Genomic DNA, 27191 nt, shown 5'->3' on the forward strand with positions numbered 1-27191 from the left:
CTGCTCTCCTGGAGCTGGGGAGAGAACCCAGGAGTCCTGAGCCCCCAGCTTCTTTTCCGGTGTGTGGCCTTTGCCGCCGGGCAGCCTGGGCACCTGCCCTGACCCGGGAGTGCGGCTCCGCCTCCCTGGCCGGCTGCCACCAGCCCACGGCTCGCTCGGGGCTTCCTGCGGGCTGACGTCCTTCCGCCCCTGCCCTGCAGCACCTGCCGGGCGGGCGGCGGAGGGAGCCGACAGCAGCCGGGGCAGCCTGGTGCGTGCATCGAGCTGACCGGGCTCAGCCCTGGGAGGACGGCGCGGGAGCCCTGGCCCTGCGGGCGGCTGCGGAGGAGCGAGGTAAACGCGATTGCGGGGCTAGGGAGACCCCTGTACCGGCAGGGGTGTGTGAGCGAGTGGTTAGAGCAGGGGGGCTGGGAGCCAGGACTCCTGGGTTCTCTCCCCAGCTCCAGGAGAGCAGCGGGGTCTAGTGGTTAGAGGCAGGGTGGGGCTGGGAGCCAGGACTCCTGGGTTCTATCCGCAGCTCTGGGAGGGGAGTGGGGTCTAGTGGTGAGAGCAGGGGGGCTGGGAGCTAGGACTCCTGGGTTCTCTCCCCAGCTCCAGGAGAGCAGCGGGGTCTAGTGGTTAGAGGCAGGGTGGGGCTGGGAGCCAGGACTCCTGGGTTCTATCCGCAGCTCTGGGTGGGGAGTGCGGTCTGGTGGTTAGAGCAGGGGGGCTGGGAGCCAGGACTTCTGGGTTCTCTCCCCAGCTCCGGGAGACCAGTGGGGTCTAGTGGTTAGAGAGGGGTGGGGCTGGGAGCCAGGACTCCTGGGTTCGATCCCCAGCTCTGGGTGGGGAGTGGGGTCTAGTGGTTAGAGCAGGGGGGCTGGGAGCCAGGACTCCTGGGTTCTCTCCCCAGCTCCAGGAGAGCAGCGGGGTCTAGTGGTTAGAGGCAGGGTGGGGCTGGGAGCCAGGACTCCTGGGTTCTATCTGCAGCTCTGGGAGGGGAGTGGAGTCTGGTGGTTAGAGCAGGGGAGCTGGGAGCCAGGACTTCTGGGTTTGATCCCCAGCTTCGGGAGAGCAGTGGGGTCTAGTGGTTAGAGGGGGGTGGGGCTGGGAGCCAGGACTCCTGGGTTCTCTTCCCAGCTCTGGGAGGGGGTCTGGTGGTTAAAGTAGGTCAGTGTTGTTGACCTCCCAGGGCTGGGTTCTATTCCCTGCTGTCTCACAGACTCTCCATGTGACTTTGGGCAAGTCCCTTGCTATGTGCTGTGCCTCAGTTTCCCCACCTGCACAAATGGGGTCAAGGACACTGAACCACCTCCATCGGGGTGGGGGTGGCTGAGAGCAGCCAAGGAATGATTGATGATGTCATCAGCACCGAAACTGGTACCCAGCAAATTGCAGAGCCCAGGCATGGAGCTGGGCCCTGCCCCAAGGCATCTGCAGTCTGGCTGCTGCCATGCGTGGGAATGCCACAGTGGGGTAGAAAGCTCCCAAAGCTAGAAACAGAATCCAGGAGTCCTGATTCCCAGCCCACACCTCCTGCTCTAACCACTAGATCCCGCTCCCCTTCCAGAGCTGGGGAGAGAACCCAGGAGTCCTGGCTCCCAGCCCCCCTGGTCTAACACAGCACCCTGACCTAAGAAGCACCAGTTCTTCCTTCCTCATTCCCCCCCACCGCCGTCTCGTGACCTGCTCTAATGTTGCAACACCGGCCTGTGGATAACCCAGCCAGCCAGGTCAAGCTGGCGTCTCTGCCGGCCTGTGCCCCGTCCCCTCCCACGAGGAATCCCTGAGGTGGATCCATCCCTCAGTGCTTCTCCAATGACTGATTTCTTGGGCCTCGCTAGGTTCTCCCATCACCCCATGGCTAAGGGAGCAGGGGCTTTAATGCCAGGGCAGGGGGCAGTATGTGTGTGTATGTGGGCGCTGGTATCTCCCTGGCACTATTCACTCCGTGGTTGCACAAGTCGTCCGTTTGCAAGGTTTCCCATCTGGCACCGGCCGAGCCCTTAACTAATTGGGGTTCTGGGCAGAGTTGGGGGGCGGGATGGCTGGTGTGGGTGGCAGCTTGGGTAACAGGGTGTGCCTGTTTGTCTGTCTCTGCTCTGCTCTCGGGTTCGCCCAGGAGTGGGACTCTGGGCTGCCCGTCCTGGTGGGTCAGCGTGGTGTGGAGGGGCACCTGCTTAGTGCCACGGGGCAGAGCCAGGAGCAACTGGCAGGGGAGGGGCAGCCGGTGTCAGCCTGGGGCTTGAGGTGGGAGGGAGAATTTTGGTTGCTGTCCCAGGGCCCCCCATCCCCCTTCTGCCAGGGCTCCCCAACCCCTCCCCAACAGACTGTATCTCCCCAGCCCCCCTTTGTGAGGGCGCCAGGGCTGTTTTTACAGGCATCCCACGCCCGGTGCTGAGATGCAGCTGCCTCTGGGGTGGCGTGTGTTGGCTATCTATACAGGGATCCACCACAAGGGACGTGTTTGTCCCCTGCAGCCGGCTCCCCAATAACTCTGCTCCTACACCCCATCAGGGAGCCCCAGAGCTAGCTCCCCCAGGACCTCCTCCTAGCCTCCCCACTAGGAGACACCCGGACCCAGCTCCCCCTGACCCCTGCTCCCAGCCCTCCATCTGGGCCCCTCGAGATCCAGTCCCCCATCAGGGTCCCCCCCTAACTCTGGGAATTTGAACTCTGCCCCCCAGGAGCTGTCTGGCCTCACCGCTGACGTATCAGGCTGCGGAAATCAGAGCCGCGTGGCGCTGACTCAGGACCACAGGAGGATCTGACCTGCTCCCAGGCCAGCACCCCGCAGCTTTCGTTTCCCCATCCCTCTTCCACACGGCTGGGAAGAGCAGGGCGAGGATGGGGCTGCACGGCTGGCTCTGCCTGCTCTGCCTCGTGCTCCCCTGGCTGCTGTGCCAGGGCATCCACCGCACCCAGCCCGAGCAAGTGCATCTCTCCTACCCAGGTGAGGCTGTCGGGGCTCTGCCTCCTGGCAGCGGGACCGGGGGTGGGGCAGACTGGGAGCCCAGCTCCACTGGGTTATTGATGTTTATATCACCGGGCCTGGGGTCCCCAGCTTTGGGAGGGGAGTGGGGTCTAGTGGTTGGCAGGGGGAGTTGGGAGCCCAGACTTTGGGTTTCTATCCCAGCTCTGGGAGGGGAGTGGGGTCTAGTGGTTAGAGCAGGGGGGCTGGGAGCCAGGACTCCTGGGTTCTGTTCCCAGCTCAGGCAGTGACCACTTTGTCTGGCTTCAAGTGAGTCCCTTCCCCTCTCTGTGCCTCAGTTTCCCAATCCCCTGCAAACACTTCCCTGCCTCAGTTCCAGAGTGTTGGTGAGATGGGGGAAGGTTGAATAAGTTTCTCAGGCAGATTCAGCTCCTTGGAAACCAAGATCTGGCTCCAGGCCTGGCCATAGGCCCATCCATGCCTGGCCGGAGGGTTGGAGCCAGAGGCTGGTTCAGGGGCAGGGTAGGAGTGTCTGGAGCCGGCTCTGTGTGTAATTGGCCCTTGTAGCACCTAGACAGAGCCGGTGGGAGGGAGAGGGCCGGCGTCCCGGGGAAGACTCGGGCTCCGAGCGCTCACCAGGCTGTTCTAACCCTGGCAGGCGACCCCACCGCCATGACCATCACCTGGACGACCTTCGACCCGGCCGGCTCCATCGTGGAGTTCGGCCCAGAGCCGGGCGGGGCCTTCACCACCTCCGCCAAGGGCCAAGCCAGCCGGTTCGTGGACGGCGGGTGGTTGCACCGTAGCATGTTGATCCACCGGGTCACCCTGCGGGGTCTGGCTCCCGGGCAGCGCTACGGTAAGCGGGGGCCCGGCCGCGGCTCCTCTCCCGGCAGTGGGCCCGGCACACTGCAGCCTTCGTCCACGCCAAGCCACGTCCACGCCACCAGACTGAGGGACAGAGACATGGGGGCAGGGCTCTAGAAAGGGGTGCCCACAGGGAGGGGGTGCAGCAGGGCCGTTGAGACCTGGGGATATGCACTGATGGGCCGGGGGGGGCGCGTGCCCAGACACCCGTCCACGCTCCCTGACGCCTTGTCACGCTCACGTGTGCCCTGACACACGCGTGCACACTGATAGGCGGGGCACGCACACAAGCACAGTGTCCCCCAGCAATATCCACCATCACCAGGTCCAAATCTGCCTTGGGCCCAAATACACCCCCACCCTGAGCACCCAGCCATGCACACTCCCCAATCTCTCTCTTTCGCACACGCGCACGCACGCGCGTGCGCACACGCACACACAGCTCCCAGCTAGTCCGATCCATGTGCACACAGCCCCCGGCCGTGCAAACTCTGCTCTCTGTGCAATCACGTGTGAACACACATAGAGCAGGGCTCATCCCCTCCAGCAGGGACGGAGACACACACACACACACACACCCACGAGAAGCAGGCGTCTGTGGTGACCAGATGTCCCGATTTTATAGGGACAGTCCCGATTTTAGGGTCTCTTTCTTATATAGGCTCCTATTAGCCCCCACCGCTGTCCCGATTTTTCACACTTGCTGTCCGGTCACCCTACAGGTGTCTGAGTCTCTCCCTGCTCTTCCCCTGTAGCTTATCGCTGCGGGAGCCCGCTGGGCTGGAGCCAGCCCCACAGCTTCCGGGCTCTGCCGAATGGCACCGACTGGAGCCCGCGTCTCGCTGTCTTCGGCGACATGGGGAACATCAACCCCCAGTCCCTGCCCAGGCTTCGGCGCGACACGCAGCTGGACATGTACGACGTGATCCTGCACGTAGGTCGGTGTCACGCCGCGCTCCCCCAGGCCCTGGGATTGGGGCTGGAGAAGGGATGGGCTCAGGGGGCGGAGAATGGGACACGGGGCCTTTTCCCTCTAGGGGGCGCCAGCTCCCATCCCATCCATGTCAGGAATGACCGACAGTCATCCCCATCTCATGACTGTTGGTGCCCCCTGGAACGAACTCGCTGGGTCCGTGTCCAGCTCCTAGGATGGCAGGGCCCATGTTCCCCAAAGCACTGCTGGGGACTCTAATTGCCCCCCTCGTTGGGGATGTCAGCCAAGGACTAGACTCACCTCTCAGCAGGGCCGGCCAGAAGGGGGGGGCAAGTGGGGCAATTTGCCCTGGGCCCCGCAGGGGTCCCCAAGAGAGTTTTCAGCAGCACTTTGGTGGCGGGGTGGGAGGGGTCCTTCAGTGCTGCCGAACACACCCGGGGTGAAGGACCCGCCACCGCTCCTTCCGCTCCGGGTCTTCGGCGAAGTGCCCTGAAGACCCGGAGCGGAAGGACCCCCGCCGCCGAAGATCCCAGGCCCCTTGAATCCCCTGGGCGGCCCTGCCTCTCGACCCTCGAGAGCACCCCTCTCCCCTCCAGGGATTAGAGCAGGATTCAGAGGGCATCAAGCCAGCATGGTCGGCTTCAAACTGGGGGGGTAACCTCAAATCTGGGTAAAATCTGCGCCCAGGCTGCCCCCTGCCCCCAGGGCAGAGCAGCTGATTCACTGTGATCCTCTTGTCTTTCCCAGGGGATTTTGCCTATGATATGGACCAGGTAAATTCTGTATCCATGCTGCTTCTTCCGCCTTTGCTTCTCCTCCGGCTGCGCCCCATCCTGCTCCCCTCCATGTCCGGGGGGCTGGCCCCACTCACTGGTGTCTCTGCAGTGGAGATCTAGGGCCGACGCTGGCAGGGGTCCCCCAGGGGAAGGGGCTGTGTGCTCATCTCCAAGGGTTTCTAGCAGAGATGCTTGTGCCCCCATGTATGTACATTCACCTGTGTGCGTCCCCCCAGGCCTGTATGGGTCTCTCTACCCTGCATGCCTCATGGACTCAGTGAGGTTTACAAAGCTGCTCCAGCCCTGGAACTAACCCAGCTGGCAGAGGCTGGCACGTGGGGTGTGGAGCTTTGATTCCCGCACACGGCGACTTGCCCAGGAGGCCGGTATTATGAGCCCAGGCCCTTGGGAGATTGGAACTGCTTCGGGATGTGCTAGGGAGCTATGTAGCCTGCGATGGGAATTGAAGCAACGATGCTAGGCGGGTTGGCCCCATCCACCCCACACCCCATCCGTGCCCTGGTGGCCATGTATGCAAACGCACACACGTGTTTGCATTTGCACACGGATCTGCCCACCCGCTTCCAGGCATGTGGCCCTCCAGCCACCCGGGGTACACGCAGCCCCCAGGCACGTAAATGCGCTCCGAGGGTGCAGCGTTCCCAGGTGCCTCGGCTGATGCGACTGTCTCTGGGGTGTAGTGTAATGCCATGGTCGGAGATGCCTTCATGCGCAAGATCGAGCCCATTGCTGCATCGGTGCCATATATGACGTGCCCGGGGAACCACGAGGAGAAATAGTGAGTGGGGGGAATTTGTTGCCCTGGGAACCTCTCAGCCTGCGGTTGGGGCGGGGAAAGAGGTGGCGGAGCCGGAGGTGTCTCCATCTGCTCCCGGGGGACGGACTAGGAGTGGCAGCCTAGAGGCCAGGGTGAGGGGCGCATTAGGGATGCTTGAGATGCCGGGCTGGGAATTGGAAGGGTTAAATCCACGCCCCCCACACACACACCCACTGCAGCCCCTAATTGTTCTTCCCTCCCCCAGCAACTTCTCCAACTACCGTGCCCGATTCAGCATGCCCGGTGACACGGAGGGCCTGTGGTACAGGTGAGCACCCCACCTTGCCCCCAGGGGGCAGCATTCCAGCCCCAGGTGCCCGACCCTGGCAGAGGTGCAGGGGGATAAGAACACCTGGGGCAGGACTCTCTGGGCCTGGCCGTACTTGGTTAGAGTGTGTGTGTGAGGGGGTTGGAGGGCGCCTGGGTTCTATCCCAGCTCTGGGAGGGGAGTGGGGTCTAGTGGTTAGAGCAGGGGGCTGGGAGCCAGGACTCCTGGGTTCTATCCCAGCTCTGGGAGGGGAGTGGGGTCTAGTGGTTAGAGCAGGGGGCTGGGAGCCGGGCCTCCTGGGTTCTATTGCTCCTACTGACTCACTGTGTGTGTTGAGGGGCAGGCTGCTTCCCCCATCGTGTGCCTCAGTTTCCCCCCAGCATAGCACAGGGCTCATCCTTTGCCTTCCCTCCCTTGTCACCATATGATTCTGCTTCTCTGCCCCCGAGCTGGGACATCGGCCCTGCCCACATCATCTCCTTCTCCACTGAGGTGTATTTCTACCTGAACTACGGCCGCCACCTCGTCCAGGAGCAGTACCAATGGCTCGAGAGAGACCTACAGGTAGACACGCCCCCAACCCCCCACCCCCGGCTGCCACCAGCCCAGACTGTCTCGCTCACAGAGTCTCTCTCCCCCCCCGGCGGCAGGAGGCCACGCGGCCGGATCGGCGCCGGCGGCACCCGTGGATCATCACCATGGGGCACCGGCCCATGTACTGCTCCAACAACGACTTAGACGACTGCACGCAGCACGAGAGCATCGTGAGTGGGGGGAGCCGCTGCGGAGGAGAGAGGAGGATGCTCTCGCACCCAGTGGGGAGGGAGCCGAGTGGGGACCTGCAGACTGATCCAGGGAGGCCGTTCCAGGGGGCGGGGGAACCTCGCTGGAGGGCCTTAGGGAGAGGATGTGGGGCAACCCACCAGGCCCCCCGCCAGCTGCTGATTCCCCCCTCCCCCCCGCTGTCTTTCTCCTCAGGTTCGTCGAGGGCTCCCCCAACATCAGTACGGCCTGGAGGACCTGTTCTATAAATACGGTACCCGCTGCCCCTCACCCCCCATCCCTCCAGCCTCCCCCGGCAGCACCCCCTAGGGGGGAACCTGGGAAGCTCCCCCTGCAGGACATGCGCTGGGGCTGTCAGCTGGAGCCCCGGGGCGATGGGGGGAAGGGTGGCGGGGTGGCACCAAGGCGCTTTGGGGGCTCATGCCGACCAGGACGGGCTTCTGTCACTTTCTGGGTGTCTCTGTGTCATGCAGCCCTAGCCCAGAGCCCTACCACCAGCAGCCGGTGCGTAGCGTGGGGATGAGCCAGCCTGGGTACCGATGCAGGGAGACCCCCAACGGGCCTGAGTCTCCCCTGCTGGGCCCAGTCCCTCTCCCCGGACACTCCCGGACGTCAGCGACAGAGCCCACGTCCCAGGGACTTCGGGCCCCCGGCACCTTTCTCAGCTCTGGCCTCGTGCGCCCCCCCAGGTGACAGGCACCTCCAAGGACTTCTCTGCTTCTATCTCCTATTGTCTCTGTTTCCAGTCCCGCGAAGGATTCCTGGCGCCGCAGGCTCTGTCCCCCGTCATGCTGGTTAAGGGGCCTGCCCCCCTCCCCACCCACTCGTTTAGCTTGATGGCTTTGGTTGCTTTTTTCATCGCCCCCCGAGGTCTGGCCTTGCTCAGTGTATCCCGCAGGCCCAGGCAAGCGGGTGGCATAGCATTACCTTCTGTAGGGCAGGCTAGGTTTAGGTACCTGCTTGCGTAACTCCTTTTCGTGCCTGTTCCCAGCCCACCTCTCTCATTCTTTGTACAGTATGGACTCATATGAAGGACCAGCGGGTCCCGGTTGGTATATGATCCCTTCCACGTGTCCTTGTAGAGACACAGATTATGACAGTTGGGGCAATGAATATTTCTTTCCCTGTCTCCTACCCGGGCTCTCCCGTGATTCACCTGGGAACATGGGCTGAGCCCCACACCCTATCTCTTAAAGGGCCGGCTTGCCCAGCGGCAGGGCCCCAGGGCAGAGCATGCCTAGGCCCCCAATCCAGCCATGGGTCTAAGATCCGGTGGCCAGAGTCCTGAGCCAGTGCTGTCCTCTCTTCACCAGGTGTCGACCTAGAGCTGTGGGCCCATGAACACTCCTACGAGAGGCTGTGGCCGGTCTACAACTATCAGGTGACTCCTGATTGGGGTGGGGGGGTGCGGGTGTCTGGGGGGGGGTCTCTCCGGGGTCGCTGTCCAGCCTGGTTAGGGGATTGAGTCCAAGATCTGAGTCTGAAATGACCCCGTCTGCCTCCCCCCACTGCAGGTCTACAACGGCAGCACCAAATCGCCCTACACCAATCCCCGGGCGCCCGTCCATATCATCACCGGTTCGGCTGTAAGTGACAGCGGGGGCCCGAGCCTGGTGGTGTGGCGCCCAGCAGCACGGGCCGATACCAGCCGCCACAGGCCCGCCTCTGCTCACCATGCGAGTCAATGGTGAAATCTACCGCTGACGGCCGCGGGGCCGGGCGTCTCTGCCCACGGTTTAAGGGCCTGATCCCGTTAAGCACCAAACACCACCTGAGTGGTGCTGAGTGCCCTCAGATCCCATAGAAATTCAGTGCGGGCGCTTCCAGGATCGGGGCCTAATTTAGATGCCTGTTGGGGGTGTTAGTTTAGGGCAAGAGTACAAGGAGTGGAGCTGGGCCTGATCCTGTCCCAGGACAGTCCCGCTGCGTGGGGGTAGGGCAGGATTGGGCCCCAGCTGCCCAGGGGATGGATGGGTTGGGGTAAGAGGCTCCATGAGAAGATGGAGGGATCGGGAGAGGAGGCGTGAAGCTGGGAGCAGACTGAGAAGAGAGAAACTGAGGCATGGGCAGGGCAGCGATTCGCCCAAGGGCACCAGGTCTCCATCCAATGCTCTATCTGCTAGGCCACGTTGCCTTGAAAGGGGTAGGGGGTGGAGGGATTGATGTGCAGTGAAGGTGGGGCTGAGGCAGTGGGAGGAGGAGTTTAGCTGGGAACGAAGCTAAGATGTAGCCCTGCTCTCTTTCTCCCCCCCGCCCCAACATGGTCATGCAATGGGCTCTGCCCCCCTCCATCCCCCGCAGGGCTGTAAGGAGAGGCTGGACTGCTTCGTCCCCTACCCACGGGAGTGGAGCGCCCTGCGCATCAAGGACTACGGCTACACGCGCCTGCAAATTGTCAACCGCAGCCATATCTGGCTGGAGCAAGTGTCTGACGACCAGGTACGGCATGGCCGGCGGATGGACCCCCACCAACGCCCACCCCATCCTGCCCGATCCGATCCCTACCTGGGCTGGCTCAATGTGCATTGGACTGTGCAGTGGACCCATTGCAGGGGTATCTGGGCACTGAACATTAACCACTAGACCCCACTTCCCTTCCAGAACCAAGGATATAACTCAGGCGTCCTGACTCCCAGCACCCCTCTGCTCTAACCATTAGACATCACTCCCCTTACACAACTGGGGAGAGGACCCAGGAGTCCTGCCTCCCAGCCCCCCCTCCCGGCTCTACCCACTGGGCCCCTCTCCCTCTGAATGCTACCACCTGGAGCTCCTGCCATAGCAACCTCTCCCTGAATCTCAGCTGGCACCCATGGGGTGTTACCACGAGGCAGTGGCAGAGAAGGGAAACCCCGGGGGTAAAGCAGCGCTGAACTCTCCTCCAGCCTAGGGTGGGAGAAGTCTGGAGCTGGGCGGCTCTGGAGAAAGGCACAGGAAGCATCTGGGCTTGTCCAGCTCCAAGCGGATATAGGGGGCAAGCAGGGAGGGGAGCGGGGTCTAGTGAGTAGAGTGAGGAGTGGGGGCTGGGAGTAGGTGCTGAAGGCTGTTGGGAATCTGGCTCCTGTGTTGTGGGAGCTGGGTGGGAAGCCGGGCAGATCCCTGCTGTTTTGGTCCTTCTAACTTCGATGGGTTCACACTGGAAATGGGCCTGAGCCATGGAACCTCCCAGAGTTCTCCCCACCTCTCTCCGGAGCAGCCTAACATTGAATTCATATCCTCAGGATCTTGACTTCCAGCCTTCTCTCCTCTAATTGCTAGACCCCACGCCTCTCCGAGCGTTAGGAGTAAATCCAAATCCCTGTAGCTGCGGTTTGCGAAACATGGATGTTTCCTTTGTTAGAAACGTGATAATCAACTTCATTTGAATGCTTAATCGGTGCTTCAGATTAAGGGGGCTGCAGGGGAAGGGTTTAGTGAAATCCAAAATGTGGGTCTGGTGGAGGGGAAATAGCTCTAGAGAGCTGGGGGGATAAGGCACATCTTCATGCCACTGGGGATATATTGCAATCCCATCCCTGCCACCAGTGTGAATGTGTCACGGAGTCACCGAGTGATGCTCTGGAACTGCCCCCTACGAAGCCAGGCAGGACTCTGGGGCAGCCTCCTCTCTGTGAGCAGCCTGTCTCCAGGGCAAGCAGCTCACACAGCTTCCACCTTCCTGGGGCTGACCTCGGGGCATTCAGCATCCCCGTCCACACCGTGCGCTTCCCGCAGCGAGTCTGCTCAGGCGGGGTCCTGGGGAAGTCAGAGGGTCCTGCACCCCAATTCCACAGTCAGACGTGATTCTCAGCCAGCCAGTAAAACAGAAGGTTTATTTGACGACAGGAACATGGTCTAAAACAGAGCTTGTAGGTACAGGAAACAGGACCCCTCAGTCAGGTCCATCTTGGGGGGCAGGGAGGCCAGAGCCCCATCTGGCCTCCCTCCATTTCCCCAGCCAGCTCCAAACTGAAACTCTCCAGCCCCTCCTCTGGCCTTTGTCTCTTTCCCGGGCCAGGAGGCCACCTGATCCCTTTGTTCTCCAACACCTTCAGTTGGCACCTTTGCAGAGGAGGGGCCCAGGCCATCAGTTGCCAGGAGACAGGGTGTTGGCCATTCTCTGTGCAGACACCATCACACTGGCCCCCTAGGGCTCTGCCACAATCACACACCCTTATCCCACCACCTGGATACTTAAGAACTGCATCGGGGAAACTGAGGCACCCACACAGTATTCAGGGAAAACATTAAGAACATTCTCACTTCGTCACAGAATGAATCTTGCCCCTTTGTGGTCCCAATCCATCCCTCCCGACCCCATTCCCGACACGTTGCCATAGACCTGCCCTGGGTTCTGAGGCTCACCATAAAGCTTGTCTTGGGTTCTGAGCAGTGGGGAAACATCCCCTGGAGCCACCCCTGAACCCGAGTCCTGGTTTTGTCTTTCAGGACGGGAAACTTGTGGATGGGATCTGGCTCATCAAGGAGTTGCACGGCCCCAAAGCTTGGCTTTAGCCCGGCAGCAGACACCCAGCCCTGAGTTGAGCAGAGGGACTGCATCCCTAGGAAACTCTGAATTCCTCGCTATCTTGCTGGAGTCAGAACTCCCTGCACGGCTACAAACTAAACTGATCAAATCCAAAGGCCGCTCTTGCAGGCCGTGATGTATGGCACTGGAAGGACATGTCGGACCCTGCAGCTGGGTCTTTATAATGGTGAAAAAGCGCTTTGCTGCAACTGAGCGTATTAGGTCTCAGAGCACTTTATACGGGTGGGGTTCTGTCTGTGTATTCCCAGTTTATACATGGAGAAACTGAGGCACAGAGACAGGAAGAACATTGACCAAAATCTTAGATTTAGGGGTCTTGCTTTCCAGTCTTCCCTCATCACTAGATCCCATTCCCCTCTCAGAGTCAGGAATAGAACCCAGGAGTCCCCCCTGCTCTAACCACTACACCCCACTCCCCTCCAAGAGGCAGGAACAGAACCCTGATTCCCAGCCCCCCTGTTCTAACCACTAGATCTGCCCCTCGCATGTCAGGAATAGAACCCAGGCATCCTGACTCCCAGTCCTTTGTTCAATCCACTGGCCCATTCTGCCTCTTAGGAAAAACCCCCCTAGATCTAAAATGTTCTCTAGCCTTTGCCTGGGGCATCTCCGCTGCTTGATTTCTTCTAGCTCTCAGACTGTGTGCGGGGGGAAGGGTTGCTGGGATCTGATGGTTTTCTTTCCTTATTTGTTCTTTCCTCCATGAGCTGAGCCTCCGTACCAGGGTTTCTCCCCTGCTGCTGGTTCCTGTAATGCAATAAGCCCTACACGGAGCTGCAAGGCGGCAAGGGATGGGGCTAGATTTGCCTTTCGTCATCAAGCGTGGCCCATGGTACATCTCTGAGGTTCGTTGTATGATCCTTAAATCTTCGAGCTACACGCTGGGTCTTTTGTATTGATGCTTCGGAAATTAACAAAACAAAATCAAGCTCAAAAGATGTGTGATGCTCATCTCCTTCAGACGGCGCTTGATTTGCCTTTGGTGCCTTGACTGTTTTAGGGCCAGATTCTGCTCCGGTGTAAATCAGGAGGCGCCCCCTCCAAATCCTTGAGTCACAGAGAGGAGACTGCGGCTCTGTCACCGGCCCCTTTAAGGGGAGGTGGGCTCAGCCCCACCTGGGACTGATCAGCTGCCTCCTAGCTGAAGCTGGGGGGGTAGAGGTCAGGTGATGGCCTCAAGGAGCACCTGGCCAGCAAGCGCTCAGTTGAGAGGACTGATGGCAGGCAGGCAGCCCGGCTTTATGAGGTCTCCCAGATAGGTGGCTGGCACAGGGAGAATTTCTGGGAGTCTTTGGGTCCATGTGCTCGCTATGAGGGGGGTGTGTGTGTGTGTGGGGGGTCTCTAGTGGGGCAGAGGAGCTACTTAACTTGGGTATTTTGCCTAAGTTTTCTGATTACTGATACACACTGCCCTGTGCCAAGGGCGTGAGATAGACGCCGCTGCAGCATCTCTCCTTCATGGGCCAGTGAGAGAGCCCGCTGGCTCCCAGGTTCCTCCTAGATCATTGCCACAGTCAGGGGTGGGCCAATGCTAGGCCAGATTTCTGCTGCCCTTTGCAGAAAGCCCTGGTGAGAGTTCGTTTTTTCCCCACGCTTACATCGGCGGCCGTGAGAGGTACTGCCCGTCTCGCTGACCAAGACTGTCTCCCTGCGCTCCCCCATCGGTCCCACCTCTTCTCCTGTACGTGGCTTGCCAGCCGTTTTGGAGCAGGGAGTGTCTTTTTGTTCTGTGTTTGTACAGCGCCTAGCGCGATGGGCTCCGTGACTGGGGCTCCTCTGTGCTAATGCAACTCAGAACCCGGGTGATGAAGGAGCTCAGTTTCCTGTCTGGGCTTTGATAACAGTGTAAAAGTCACTAGCCTGCATTAACTGTTTTAATCTACTGGCTCCTATTAAGAGAGACTGAAAGAGTGGGACTCTGACCTTGGAGATGAATAAGAGGGAATATGGTAAAAATGGGGGGGGAAAATAGTGGGTACTTAGCACCCACCAGCCACAGCTGTTTGGTGGCACCCTGATCAGCTGGGGGAGGGACTTGGGAGAGGGCAGAGAGCAGCGAGTGGGTGGGGGTCTCGGGCAGGGGGCAGAATGGGGGTTGGAAGAGGCGGAGTGAGGGCAGGGCCTCAGGTGAGGGGTGGAATGGGCGTGGAGCAGCCCCGGGGAAAAGAAAACCTCAGGGCCTATGCTGTTTTCACCCATTAGCCGGTGGAACTCACTGGCACATGATCTCCTGGAGGCCAAAAGAGGTTCAAAGAGGTAGCAGGGTTCAAAGAGCAAGCGGGCAACTTGACTGAGAACCCAGCTCACCAGACTTAGCCTAGTTAATGCTACACTCTAAAAAAGATCCCTAGGTAGGCACTAGTTCAAACAGAAATGAATTCAGGGAAGTCCAATGGCCTGGGTTATGCAAGAGGTTAGACTGGCCCCTTCTGGTTCATAATCTCTGAATGAGGCAGCTGAATACAGAATGGCCCCAACATCAAATACATTTAGATGGGAGGGCTGGATGGCTGTATATATACCTGGGCAGAATAAAAGCAAATTCATGACTGCAAGGTCTTCAGAATACCAGGGTTTGGTTTGCCCGTGTCTGGTAGAGAGCTGGGAAGGGGAGAGCACACTCTGCTTAGGTAGTACAAGAGAGGCGCCTTCCTAGCTAAGGCCCAGGAAACTCTTTAGGCTGCCGATTTACCCAGGGAGTTGAGTACAAGAGCTGGGCTTCAATTTTGTCTTTCCATGCGGTCCTTGATTTCCTCTTCTGACTTTGAGCTCGTTAGCACAGTTCTGTATGGGGCCCTGATGAACAGGGCAAGTTAGTAAGTATTCCTAGAGCTTTTGGCTAGGCTTTTGCAGGGCTATAAACCCTCATGCTTCAGGGCATGAGCTGCCCTCTAACTATTGGGGTCAGGAGGGGACTTCCCCTGGATGCAGGTGACTCCAGAATTGCCCACTGGGTGGGGAAAGGTCTCTTGCACCTTCCTGTGAAGCAGCTGGGAGGAGGCAGAAGCCTGGGCTAGGGGTGGCTCCGTGCTCTGAGCCAGCCTCTGTTCCCAGTCGGGTAGGAGCTGTGGTGGGAATTGCCAGAGGCGCACGGAGCTGGTGGGGAGAAGTTGGTCCCTGCTGCTGGGAGCAGTGTTCGGGATGGGGAGCCTGTTCCTCTGCCACCGTCCCTGTGCCATGCCTGCCCTGGGCTGCGGTGGCATCTCCTTCCCGGGGACCCTGGGAATTGGGGGAAGCAGGGCTCTATGTGGGACTGGGGAGGGTGGGTCACGTTGACAGAGGTGAACCCAAAAGCGCATGAAAAAGTTTGGGGGCCCAGTGATCTAGGCTGAGGCCCTGCATAACACAGGCCTTTATGCAGTGACCCCGGTATAGACCCCCATAACGTGTGGTGTTCCCATCCGGGCTGCGATGTGGGCTTCATCACTAGCTAAGATGTGATGGGTGATGCTACCGCTCTCTCCTGTCCTAAGGATAAACCCAGGACCTCCAGTCTCCAGGGCACTTTCACCAGCACTAACGCTAGCTACCACTAAGTTCTCCACGTGGGGGCGGAATTTCTCTGCTGCTGAGCATTTCAGAGCGACCTTACCGAGCCCAGGAAATTCATCTGCAAAAGCCCCAGGACTTTGAAATCTGGCTGCCAGCGAAGGAGCAAAGGTTGGCAGAGAGTTGGCAATGGCTCTCTCTCACACCTAGGAGAGAGAAATGGGCAGCGTGCACCAGGCACGGGGCATTAGGATGGGGCTCTGGGGATTTTATTAATCAGTCATCTATTGCTGTAGGGTTTTCTTGCTAAAAGCAGCTGTGCAATATGTCCAGTTGGGCGTGTGTGTGTGTGTGTGGGGGGGGGCGGTGGATGATCCCCATAATAACTAGTGTTACTTACACAGATCTTTTTATCCTGTGATCTCAAAGCACTTGCCAGTGGCGGGTATAATTTATCACCCTCCCTCCCCCCCCCAAAAAAAACCCCACCCCACTCCCATTTTGCAGATGGGGAAATTGAGGCACAGAGAGGGGAACTGATTTGCCACAACAAGACAGAAACGGAGATGGGTATGGAACCCAGGCGTCCTGCCTTACAACGCCCCCTCCCCATTCTTGTAATCATCCTGACTTGTAAGCCCTTTTGTAACCACTAGACCCCACTCCCTCCTAGAGAGAAGAACAGAACCCAGGAATTCAGATCCCTGGTCCTCCCCTGCTCTAATAGCTAGGCCCTACCCACCTCGCAGAGCTGGGCATAGAACCCAGGAGTCCTAGCTCACATCCCTGCCCCCCTCGCTCTAACCCCTAGCCATTTTGCAGCTCGTCTGTAGTGCTGTCAATGCTTCAGGGGTGGGGACTGTGCCATGGAAATCCACAACTGATTGATTGACCTTTCTACCGTACAAAGGAATCAAAAAACACCAAATACCAGACTGACTCCGAACTAATGAAATTCTGTAACCTGCTCTCCACACAGATTTCATGACCCTATAACTATAGCAGTTAGGGGTGTGTGTGTGTGTGTGTGTATCACCTATATAGTTATACCAACACAACCCCTTGTGTAGACACTGTTATACTGGGATAGAGGTGCCTTATACCGGTATAGCTTATTTCCCTTCCTGTACAGGGATCACTGTCCAGCACCTTTATCTTGGTATAACTGCTTTCACACCAGGGGTTTGTACTAATTTGACTAGACTGGTATAAGGCACTTATATCATTTGATTATTTATTTGTATTATGGGACCAACTAGGCGCCCCAGTTGTGACCCAGGAGCCCGTTGTGCTAGGTTGCCTGGATGCCCATACAGCCACATCTTCTCTCTCTCTGCCAGACAGAGTCCCTCCAGGACCCAAGGCCGCACCGTACCTCCTCTGTGATTAAGCAGGGGCGTTGGTCCTCAGGGCTGTCAGGCTGGCACTGAATTAACTCCAGTGACAAGCCGATGACTATTATTAGCTGCCATGTGGGTGGCTCATTCTTTGCCTTGCACTGTCAAAGCGCTTAATTTAGCAAGTCGGTTAGGGCTGATTGCTGGCAGGAACGGCTGCTGGCAATGGCTGGCTTCTCCGGGGCTGTGTTGGTCCTAAATACAGCCCAGGTGGCCATGCCCTTTGGATCGTGACTTTCCCTGCGCCCAATCAGCCTCATGACCCACCTGGGAAGTAGGTATTATCCCCACAGTCTACAGAAGGGGAAACTGAGGCATAGGCAGGTGAAATGACTTGACCAAGGTCTACAGAAGGGGAAACTGAGGCATAGGCAGGTGAAATGACTTGACCAAGGCCACATATCCAGACTCCCAGTTCCCTCCTTTAACCTCTAGACTGCAGGAGGCCTGGGTTCTATTTCTGCCGCTGGGAAGGAGTGTTGTCTATTGACTGGGGGAGGGTGGTGGCGGGGGTTCAGGACTGAGAACATCACAAGCATTTGCAGCCCCGGGATCTCGCATCTCACCTCATGACGCCGCATCATGGTGCAAGGATGGGACCGAGTGATGCCGGGTCTTCGTCTCGTGATGTCATCGTGCGGCGTGATGTCACGTTTCGGCCGGAGCGAGTGACTGCAGGACCCCAGGAGATGATGCCCTCTCACGCCACGATGTCACATCTCTCAGATGATCTTAGGGTGGGATCAAATGACCTCAGCCAAAGCACCATAGCGCGCCGTGGTGACAACCCCCTGTGGCCGGATGATGTCATGCCTTTTTGTGATGACATCAAAGCACAACATGATGACACCTTGTCTTGCTCGGAGGACGTCATTAGGGTGCCATGGCAACATCACATGCTGAAAATGGTGGCAGTGCGGTGACACGATGACCCCACCAGCCCGTGGCAGTCTGGGAAAGGTCAATAGGAGCCACCCCCACGCCTCCATGCCCTCGCCCTCTTCCCGGGCTGACCCCACACACTCCACAGAAGGGGGCGACGTCCCCTTTAAGAGAAGGCACGCCCCCTTTTCCTCCTCTCATCAATCAGCCTCTCCTCTAGCCAATCAGAACGCAAGATGCTGTGAGTTCTCCCTCCCCCTCCGCCCCCGAGTGGGCAGTGGCCGCAGAGCGGCGTCGTTTTCGCCCAATCAGAGGTGGAGAATGGGAGGTGGGCGTGGGTTTGCCTCCTCCCCCCCCCCCAGGAGGCGGCCCCTGTTGCCAGGGGGACGGGGAAGAGCCGAGGAAGGAGGGGGGTGTCCCCGGATGTTGGCTGGTTCCTAATATGGTGGCTGCGGCGGCGGCGGCGGAGTGACCAGGACCCGGGGGGAGACAGCGCGAGAGCCCCCGCCCCGCCCCCGGGAGACAGCCGGTGAGGGGGGCTTGAGATGGGGGGGCACGGGGAGGGGGTTCAAGGTGGGGGGAGGGGATGAGAGAGGAGGGGGAGCCGAGGGGGGTTGGGGGCTGGGGAGGGGGATCAAGGTGGGGGGAGGGGATGAGAGAGGAGGGGGAGCCGAGGGGGGTTGGGGGCTGGGGAGGGGGATCAAGGTGGGGGGAGGGGATGAGAGAGGAGGGGGAGCCGAGGGGGGTTGGGGGCTGGAGAAGGGGATCAAGGTTGGGGGAGGGGGTGTGAGGGGAGGGGGAGCCGAGGGGGGTTGGGGGCTGGGGAGGGGGATCAAGGTTGGGGGAGGGGGTGTGAGGGGAGGGGGAGCCGAGGGGGGTTGGGGGCACGGGGAGGGGGATCAAGGTGGGGGGAGGGGGTGTTAGAGGAGGGGGAGCCGAGGGGGGTTGGGGGCTGGGGAGGGGGATCAAGTTGGGGGAAGGGGTGCGAGAGGATTGGGAGGTGGGGGTATGTGGGGTTTGGGGGCTGGAGAAGGGGATCAGATTGGGGAAAGGGGTACGAGAGGAGGGGGAAGTGGGGGGGTATGTGGGGGTTTGGGGGCTATGGAGGAGGATCAAGGTGGTGGTTGGGGGAGGGGGTGTGAGAGGAGGGGGAGCCGAGGGGGGTTGGGGGCTGGGGAGGGGGATCAGGTTGGGGGAAGGGGTGCGAGAGGATTGGGAGGTGGGGGTATGTGGGGTTTGGGGGCTGGAGAAGGGGATCAGATTGGGGAAAGGGGTACGAGAGGAGAGGGAAGTGGGGGGGTATGTGGGGGTTTGGGGGCTATGGAGGAGGATCAAGGTGGTGGTTGGGGGAGGGGGTGTGAGAGGAGGGGGAGCCGAGGGGGGTTGGGGGCTGGGGAGGGGGATCAGGTTGGGGGAAGGGGTGCGAGAGGAGGGGGAAGTGGGGGGGTATGTGGAGGTTTGGGGGCTATGGAGGGGGATCAAGGTGGTGGTTGGGGGATGGGGTGTGAGAGGAGGGGGAGCCTAGGGGGTTGGGGGCTGGGGAGGGGGGATCAGGTTGCGGGAGGCGGTGTGAGAGGAGGGAGAGCCGAGGGGTGGGGAGTATGTGAGGGATTGGGGGCTGGGGAGGGGGATCAAGTTGGGGGAAGGGGGTGTGTGAGGGGAGGGGGAGCTGAGGCGTTGGGGGCACAAGGGGGATATGAAGGCATCGGGGTGAGGGGGGGTGGGGGAGCTGTGTGTGCGCGTGTAGAGCCCGGCCAATCTGGGATGCCCGTGGACCACGTTCGCAGATCGGCACCGGATACAAATTTTTGTATTGGCGCAGGACTCTGTCTGGGGCTGGGATGTGTGAGCAGAGTGGGGCTGGGGGAAGGGGGCATGTAAGGGGAGTGGCCATTTGAGAAGAAGGGGGAGTTGAGGGTGGGGGGTGTATAGGGGAGCTGAGGGCACAGAGGACTTGTGGGAGGTGAGAAGAGGTAAGTGATGGGGTTACAAGGCCACTGAAGGGATAAGGGAGGGGACTGGGGCAAGTGAGGGGACTAGAAGGGGCTGCATGTGCGGGAGGCTGGTTAGGGTGAGGGACTCGGGGGTTGTAGAGGGTGGAGATCTGGAGATCAGGGTGTAGGTCAGTGGAGAAGAGGCCCCTGGATGCTCTGATACTGGGTGAGCTCGAAATGCTCCGGGAGGATGGAGGGTGTCAGTAGAATGGATGGGGGGAGGAATGGCAGAAAAGTTGGGGCTCTGTTATCTGGGACATGCTGCGGTGGGGGTGGGCAGGAATGTTCCAAATGGTGCATGACATCATGTCAAAATATGTACAATACATAGCATCTGTGGTCGCCACCACTTACTGTGTGGCAGGGGACCTCAGAGAAAATTCTTGTGCAGTGCCTCTCATCTGAGGATCTAAAAGTGCTTAGCAGAGTTGGGTCAGAATTACCTCCCTCTCTGAGGTAAGAAACAGATGCAGAGAGACAGTGACTGGCCTGTGACAAATGGGTGCCAGGACTGGGAGTACAAGCCAGGAGTCTGGATTGCTGTTGCTCTGATCCCCAGAAAACATGTAGTGAATACTATACTCTAGCTAAAGGACCCTCTGCAGCTTTGCATATTCCACCATAGCTACGCTTCCCAGTGCAGTCAAACCTCACTTATTTGAATGAGAAGAGGGAGATGTGGAAATGAATCCAGAGGGGGTTTTACTGTTGAGGGGTGTTACTTTGGTTCTGGTAAATGGGAATTTTGGATAACCAGGGTCTCAGCAAAATGAGGCTTAGAGGGCAGACCACGCTATTTATCCTGAAAGGTTAAGCTGATATTTTTCCCTGGAGGGGAAAATCAAAGCTGGGGAAATAGGTCAAATGGGACTGTTACTGCTCCAGGGCTACAGAAACACTCTAGTATAAAGAAAAGGAGTACTTGTGGCACCTTAAATAAATTGGTTAGTCTCTGAGCATAAGCTTTTGTGAGCTACAGCTCCCTTCATCCGATGAAGTGAGCAAGCTTATGCTCAAATAAATTGGTTAGTCTCTAAGGTGCCACAAGTCCTCCTTTTCTTTTTGCGAATACAGACTAACATGGCTGTTACTCTGAAACTCTAGTATAAAACTTTCCAAGCCCCCAGATGGCTTGTTGGAGTGTTTTTGTAGGAGTTGGCTCTTTTCCTCTGTTTGGAAACTGCTCTGTGTATGACAGTCTCTGGGAACAGCTGTCTCCGTTAGGACATTCTAAGCTTCAATTAGCCTGAGTGGAGATGTCACTAATTGTTAGCAAGTGAAATGAAAGTGTAAATTAAAAGTGAAGTAAGGCTCAGCCTGCAGACACCGAAGGTATTTTTATTTGGAAATAAATGTATAGACATCAGTACCCTAGAGTAACAAAGGGAGAGAGAAAAGAAAAGGAGGACTTGTGGCACCTTAGAGACTAACCAATTTATTTGAGCATAAGCTTTCGTGAGCTACAACTCACTTCATCGGATGCAGATCTTCTACACTTTCCACAGTATGCATCCGATGAAGTGAGCTGTAGCTCACGAAAGCTTATGCTCAGATAAATTGGTTAGTCTCTAAGGTGCCACAAATATTCCTTTTCTTTTTGCGAATACAGACTAACACGGCTGTTACTCTGAAAGGGAGAGAGCTTAACCTTCCTATATAGGCATGTTGATCAGCAGGTGTGCTCTTGGATATTTTTGCCCTCACTGTTGCTTTTTATGACTGACATTTCAAATTGGACAGCGTCCTGATTTGTAACTCAATCCACGCTGATATTTAATGCATTCAATGATCTCTGGCTGGCAGGAGCTGCCACATGCAGAGGATGCGCTGGGTTAGCAATTATAGCCACTAGAAAGTGGGTCTGAGAATGAATCCAGCTCTGTACCCTAGCTCCACATAGCTGTTGCAGTTGGAAGGAGCAGATCATAAGAACACTTCTGAAATGTTAATTGGTTGATTTTCCAATAGCTTTCATTTTTTCTAAATATTAGGTCTGTCAATTAATTGCAGTTAACTCACGCGATTAACTCAAAAAAATTAATCGCGATTAATTGCAGTTTTAATTGCACTGTTAAACAATAGAATACCAATTGAAATTTATTAAATATTTTGCATGTTTTTCTACGTTTTCATATATATTGTGTTCTGCGTTGTAATTGAAATAATAGTGTATATTTTTTATTACAAATATTTGCACTGTAAAAGTGATAAAAGAAATAGTATTTTTCAGTTCACCTCATACAAATACTGTAGTGCAATCTTTGTTGTGAAAGTGCAATTTACAAAAGTAGATTTTTTTGTTACATAACTGCACACAAAAACAAAACAATGTAAAACTTCAGAGCATACAAGTCCATTCAGTCCTACTTCTTGTTCAGCCAATCCCTAAGACAAACAAGTTTGTTTACATTTAAGGAGATAATGCTGCCCACTTCTTATTTATAGCGTCACCAGAAAGTGAGAACAGGGATTTGCATGGCACTTTTGTAGCTGGCATTGCAAGATATTTACGTGCCAGATATGCTAAACATTTGTATGCCCCTTCATGCTTCGGCCACCATTCCAGAGGGCATGCTTCCATGCTGATGACACTCATTAAAAGAATAATGCGTTAATTAAATTTGTGACTGAACTCCTTGGGGGAGAATTGTATGTCCCCTGCTCTGTTTTACCCGCATTCTGACATGTTATAGCAGTCTCAGATGATGACCCAGCACATGTTGTTCATTTTAAGAACACTTGCACTGTAGATTTCACAATATGCAAAGAAGGTACCAATGTGAGATTTCTAAAGATAGCTAGAGCACTCGACCCAAGGTTTAAGAATCTGAAGTGCCTTCCAAAATCTGAGAGGGACGAGGTAGGGAGCATGCTTTCAGAAGTCTTAAAAGAGCAACACTGATGCAGAAACTCCAGAACCCGAACCACCAAAAAAGAAAATCAACCTTCTGCTGCGGGTATCTGACTCAGATAATGAAAATGAACATGCGTTGGTCTGCTTTGCTTTGGATTGTTATCGAGCAGAGTCTATCATCAGCATGGACACAAATCCCCTGGAATGGTAGCTGAAGCATGAAGGGACATATGACTCCTTAGCGCATCTGGCCCACAAATATATTGTGATGGCGGCTACAACAGTGCCATGAGAACGCCTGTTCTCACTTTCAGGTGACATTGTAAACAAGAAGCGGGCGGCATCATCTCCTGCAAACGTAAACAAACTTGTTTGGCTGAGCGATTGGCTGAACAAGAAGTAGGACTGAGTGGACTTGCAGGCTCAACAATTTTACATTGTTTTATTTCTGAACACCGTTTTTTGGTGTGCATAATTCTACGTGTGTAAGCTGTACTTTCATGATAGAGATTGCACTACAGTACTTCTATTAGGTGAATTGAAAAGTGCTGTTTTGTTTTTTACAGTGCAGATACTTGTAATCAAAAATAAATGGAAAGTGAGCTCTGTACGCTTTGTATTTTGAGTTATAATTGAAATCAATATATTTGAAAATGTAGAAAACATCCAAAAATAAATGGCATTCTATTATTGTTTAACAACGCGATTAATTATTTTGGTCGCTTGACAGCCCTACTAAATATTTATATTTTTAATACTAATCCTGAGCACTTTCATTGCATTTCTCATGCTCAAAGAGCTCAGTAAACACCTGGTTGGGGGAGGGAAGTAAGGTAAGATGATGGTTGAGTTGAATCATGGAGCGCTTAAGGCCACCATTTTCCAAAGCGACATTTGGTTTTGAGTGCCTAAGGAGTGGACTTCCAGAGGTGCTGAATTCAATAGGAGCTGTGAATACTCAGCGGCTCAAACTGGGGTCCAAAGTGTCTCAAACTGGGTGCCCAAAACTGAGCTTGTCACCAACGTTGTACAGCAGAACACTAGAAAGCCTCCTCTCCTATCTGTCCTCTCTCACTGACTTTCCCCTCCCTTCACTTTTAAGTGGTTGATACTTTCCAGCAGGGAAGTGCCATACAAAACTTGAAAGACTTCAAGATACTTTTTACTCGCAATTAAAAATGACTGAACTTGGCAAAAATCAGCTGGACACTCTCCAGGGTTGCGAGTTGACACGGGCAGCATCTTTCACAATGGGCTAGTAAACAGGTGGACCTTGGGTTTATTGAAAATAACCAGCTGTAAAGAGTGGCTAAAGGAGGATACAAAGGACCTTAGTAGCTTTGAAAAATGCTTTTTATACAAAAGCCCTAAACACAGTCTGAGAAGTCGCCAAGGAATTGGTCATCTGCTGCCAGTAAAAACATTAACTAATCCTGGCACCCTTGTAAGGAAAGTGCTTTCCTTTGTGATAAAGGAATAAACCTGTTAGCTGAATATATTGATTGTCCTTTGCGTCTTGCAAATCCGGTTGGGGAAAGTTTTCTTGAAACCATGACTAAATTGAATGGACAAACAGAAACATTATGTGAAGTACCCAAAAAACCCCCCCGTAAGGTTTGGATTTGTTGATGGATGAATACGTGGCTGGGACAGCACCATGTTACTTTATAATCTATGACTCAAGCAGCGGATGGTATACCTAGCCAGGTGCTTCCTTGCATTTGTCTGGTGTCTCTTCTCGAATGTTAGTTTCATGCTTGTTCTGACTTCGCCCTCATTCACACCTCCTCCCTGCCCTGAAAAGGAAAGCTGGTTTCGTTCACTGAAACCAGGGTTTATAATGGGAACTGAAACTCAAATATATGATCATAAACCATTACTTGACTTTACACTGCTGCTCGCTTTCGTGTTTGGCATGAAACCAACTACTGGAGACCGATCCCAGGGAAGATACCAGCGTTAGTGTGACCAGCGTCCACTTGCATTACACTTTACTTCCACTGAGTGGAAATGTATTCTCTGCTCTCCCACAACCGCCCGCCCCATCCCCCCGTTTGTTCCAGCACCCAGATGTTTTTCAGATACCCAGTTACTTTTGTATTTTGTTTGCATGTGTTTTGATGACAGTTATCAGCACCACCAGAAGGAAATTCTTAACAAAAAAATAAATAAAAATCACACGGCTTTCTTCTTGCTCCACTGGTGGCCTCCTTTCATGCCTTTACTACTGCCTTGTGGAACTGCTGATTGTCCTGGCTGACTGCTCCCATGATTTTGCAGTTTGTTTGTTTGCAGGTGCTTCTCCAAGGGCAAGATGGTGCAACTTATTTCTTGTATGTTTGCTTGTCAAAGAGTGCTCTGGGTGGCTTCTTGTTCGTTAAGGTCTTTAGCCACGTGTCTCATTGTGACTGTCTCTTCTCTCCAGCCCCCTACCCTGCCAGGATACAAGTCAACTTAGTGTAGATTTTGAGGCCTGAAGGGACCATTGATTATCTTCTAGTTGTGATCTCCTGCATAACACAGGCCAGAGAATTTCACTCTGTGATTCCTGTATCTAATACAATAACTTGTGGCTGAATTACAGTATGTCTTGGGCCGTCTTTCTAAATCTTGATTTGAAGACTCTTAAGTGATGTGGAATTTACTGCATCCCTTGGTAATCTGTTCCAGTGGTTAGTCGCCACTGATGTTAGTTTAAAAAAAAAAAAAAAAAAGAAAGAAAAAAGAAACCCAGTTTGAACTCTGCTGTTGGCTCTTCTTGTGCCTTTGTCTGCTGGATTAAAAAGCCTAGTATTGGATAGCTTCTCTCCACATAGGTACTTGTAGACATGATCAAGTTGCCTCTTCACCGTCTCTCACTGACTTTCCCCTCCCTTCCGATGGTTTTCAATGGTAATAAATGTAGGCCCCTAAGTGGGGGAAACTGCCACTTTTCCAGTTGGGAAGCATGAAGGAGAAGGGGCCTTCCAACCACGCAACACAGTGATTATCACATTTATTTATTTTTAAATAGTAAAAAAGACTCCTAGGCACCCTGATGTTCATTCAGTAGAATAATCAATCAGACAAGAACGAAGCCAGCCAGCCCCCTGCAGAAAAGCTCTCTTCCATCTCTTTGTTGTTCCAGGTATCACACTCTCAGCCTTCTCCAAAAGCCCTCTCTGGTTCACTTCTGACCTGAGTTCATCTGTAGGCTGACAACGCTGAATAAAAACAGGCACCTGGTAGCGCCCACTCAGATTCTGTTCCTACCCCATTGGAGGGTTCAGTACCTGAACCGCGGAGACAGAAATGAACTCTAAAGCCCCACCTCAGTGCTGAAATCATATAGTACTTTATGACCAGAGAGACCTTGTCCTCTGCCCCAAACAGCTGAGGTACAAGACATGGGAGAGCAAGGAGAGAGGAATTGTGAGATGGAGGGGTATCTTGCACGAATAGACTTAAAGGGGGAGAGGAGGCTCACGTAAGGTTCTGTGGTTGTCCGACTAGATGATCCCAATGGTGCCTTCTGGCCTTGGAATGTCTGAATCTTATGAAGGTTGCTTCCTTGGCAAACAGGAAGCACGAGGGGGTTCCAGGCTGGAGTGGGAAGAAGAGGATGAATAATGATGTAAAGATGAGGGCATACGAATTGTTAGAGTGGATCAGACACAAGGTTCATCTAGTCCAGTATCATGTCTTCAATATTGGCCAGCGCCAAATACTTAAGAGGAAGGTGTAAGAACCTCCCCAGTAGAGCAGATGTGCAATAATCTGTCCCCTACGTTGGGTCTCACTGTGGTCTAATGAAAATTGATTTAAGCCCTGAAGCAAAAGGTTTAATATCCTTTAAATTTGTTAGTATTAACTATTAGAACTCTGGATATTTTTATCCTAAATGCCCCTGTCTCTTTGAATCTTGGCATTACTGACCTCAGCGACTTCCTGTGGCAGTGAGTTCCACAGTCTAATTATTGGTTTTAAATTTGCCGCCTTTTACACTTTATTGAATGTCCGTCCCCATGTTCACGTGTTACGAGCGAGAGAACAGAAGCTCCTGGTATGCCTTCTCTATACAAAGGGAATAATAAAGGCACAGAGGAGGGTGAGATTCTGAATAACTCTGAAGGTGAGGACATGGAGAGGAGAGGGAAGATAGACCGGAGTGGCGAGAACTGAAAAGGAGAGAGAGACAGCAATTAAGATGTGATTAGGATGACTACTAATGGAGCACTTTGAGGAACGAGTGGACTTCGGTGGTAGGGAAGCAAAGCAGCAGGATTTAGCGAGAGACCAGTTAATGGGGAGGTTGAGAGAGGAGTGAAATTATGGTTCATGCGAGGTTGAGTTTGGAAAGCCAGGATGATGGCGGAAAAGCCAGCATGGGGAGAGAAAAGAGGTGCTGGGGGGGGGGCGGTTAACAGAAAATGATCAGTTTTAGAAAGACTGATGTAGAGAAGGTAGTGGGTGCAGAATACACTTATGTAACATACATCTAAGACTCTTCACTGTGAAATCAAAGCGAAGGGTTGGGTTCCTTGCTGCTTGATTTTTTTCCTTTTCAGATTAATAATTTAGGAGTCGGTGGGTGGCAGCAGCGTGGGGTTGGGGGAGGAAGTTTATTTTTACATTGGGGTTGGGAATGGTTTTCTGCAGAGCCTTCTGTTGCTAATTGTGAGCGCTTGAAG

At 55.2% G+C, this 27191-nt stretch overlaps 2 protein-coding genes across 3 annotated transcripts in view; both read left to right on the plus strand.

Moving 5' to 3' along the window:
- The first annotated feature begins 165 nt into the window (after positions 1 to 165).
- ACP7 (acid phosphatase 7, tartrate resistant (putative)) lies at positions 166 to 12841 on the plus strand. Its single transcript, XM_037884342.2, has 14 exons — positions 166 to 333; positions 2667 to 2932; positions 3570 to 3770; positions 4534 to 4716; positions 5460 to 5485; positions 6190 to 6287; positions 6532 to 6594; positions 7044 to 7158; positions 7245 to 7358; positions 7573 to 7630; positions 8691 to 8758; positions 8892 to 8963; positions 9679 to 9816; positions 11806 to 12841. The coding sequence occupies exons 2-14, from the start codon at positions 2827 to 2829 to the stop codon at positions 11869 to 11871; spliced, it is 1308 nt and encodes a 435-aa protein (XP_037740270.1). The 5' UTR covers positions 166 to 333; positions 2667 to 2826; the 3' UTR covers positions 11872 to 12841.
- A 5171-nt stretch (positions 12842 to 18012) lies between these two features.
- Positions 18013 to 27191, plus strand: part of PAK4 (p21 (RAC1) activated kinase 4) — a 93536-nt gene continuing 84357 nt past the window's right edge. The window contains exon 1 of one of the 2 annotated variants that reach the window (XM_037884338.2): positions 18013 to 18202. The gene's annotated coding sequence lies outside the window, so the exon portion shown is untranslated. The remainder of the gene's footprint in view (positions 18203 to 27191) is intronic. The other variant, XM_043534516.1, reaches the window with a different exon arrangement.

Source organism: Chelonia mydas, chromosome 23, assembly GCF_015237465.2.
Source record: "Chelonia mydas isolate rCheMyd1 chromosome 23, rCheMyd1.pri.v2, whole genome shotgun sequence".
NCBI lineage: Eukaryota > Metazoa > Chordata > Testudines > Cheloniidae > Chelonia > Chelonia mydas.

Bases quoted from the DNA above. Each gene is read 5' to 3' on its own strand.
- ACP7 (XM_037884342.2), top strand. From the start codon at position 2,827: ATGGGGCTGCACGGCTGGCTCTGCCTGCTCTGCCTCGTGCTCCCCTGG. The intron at 6,288-6,531 runs GTGAGTGGGGGG...TCCCTCCCCCAG, and splicing joins GGGAACCACGAGGAGAAATA to CAACTTCTCCAACTACCGTG. The intron at 6,595-7,043 runs GTGAGCACCCCA...TCTGCCCCCGAG, and splicing joins ACGGAGGGCCTGTGGTACAG to CTGGGACATCGGCCCTGCCC.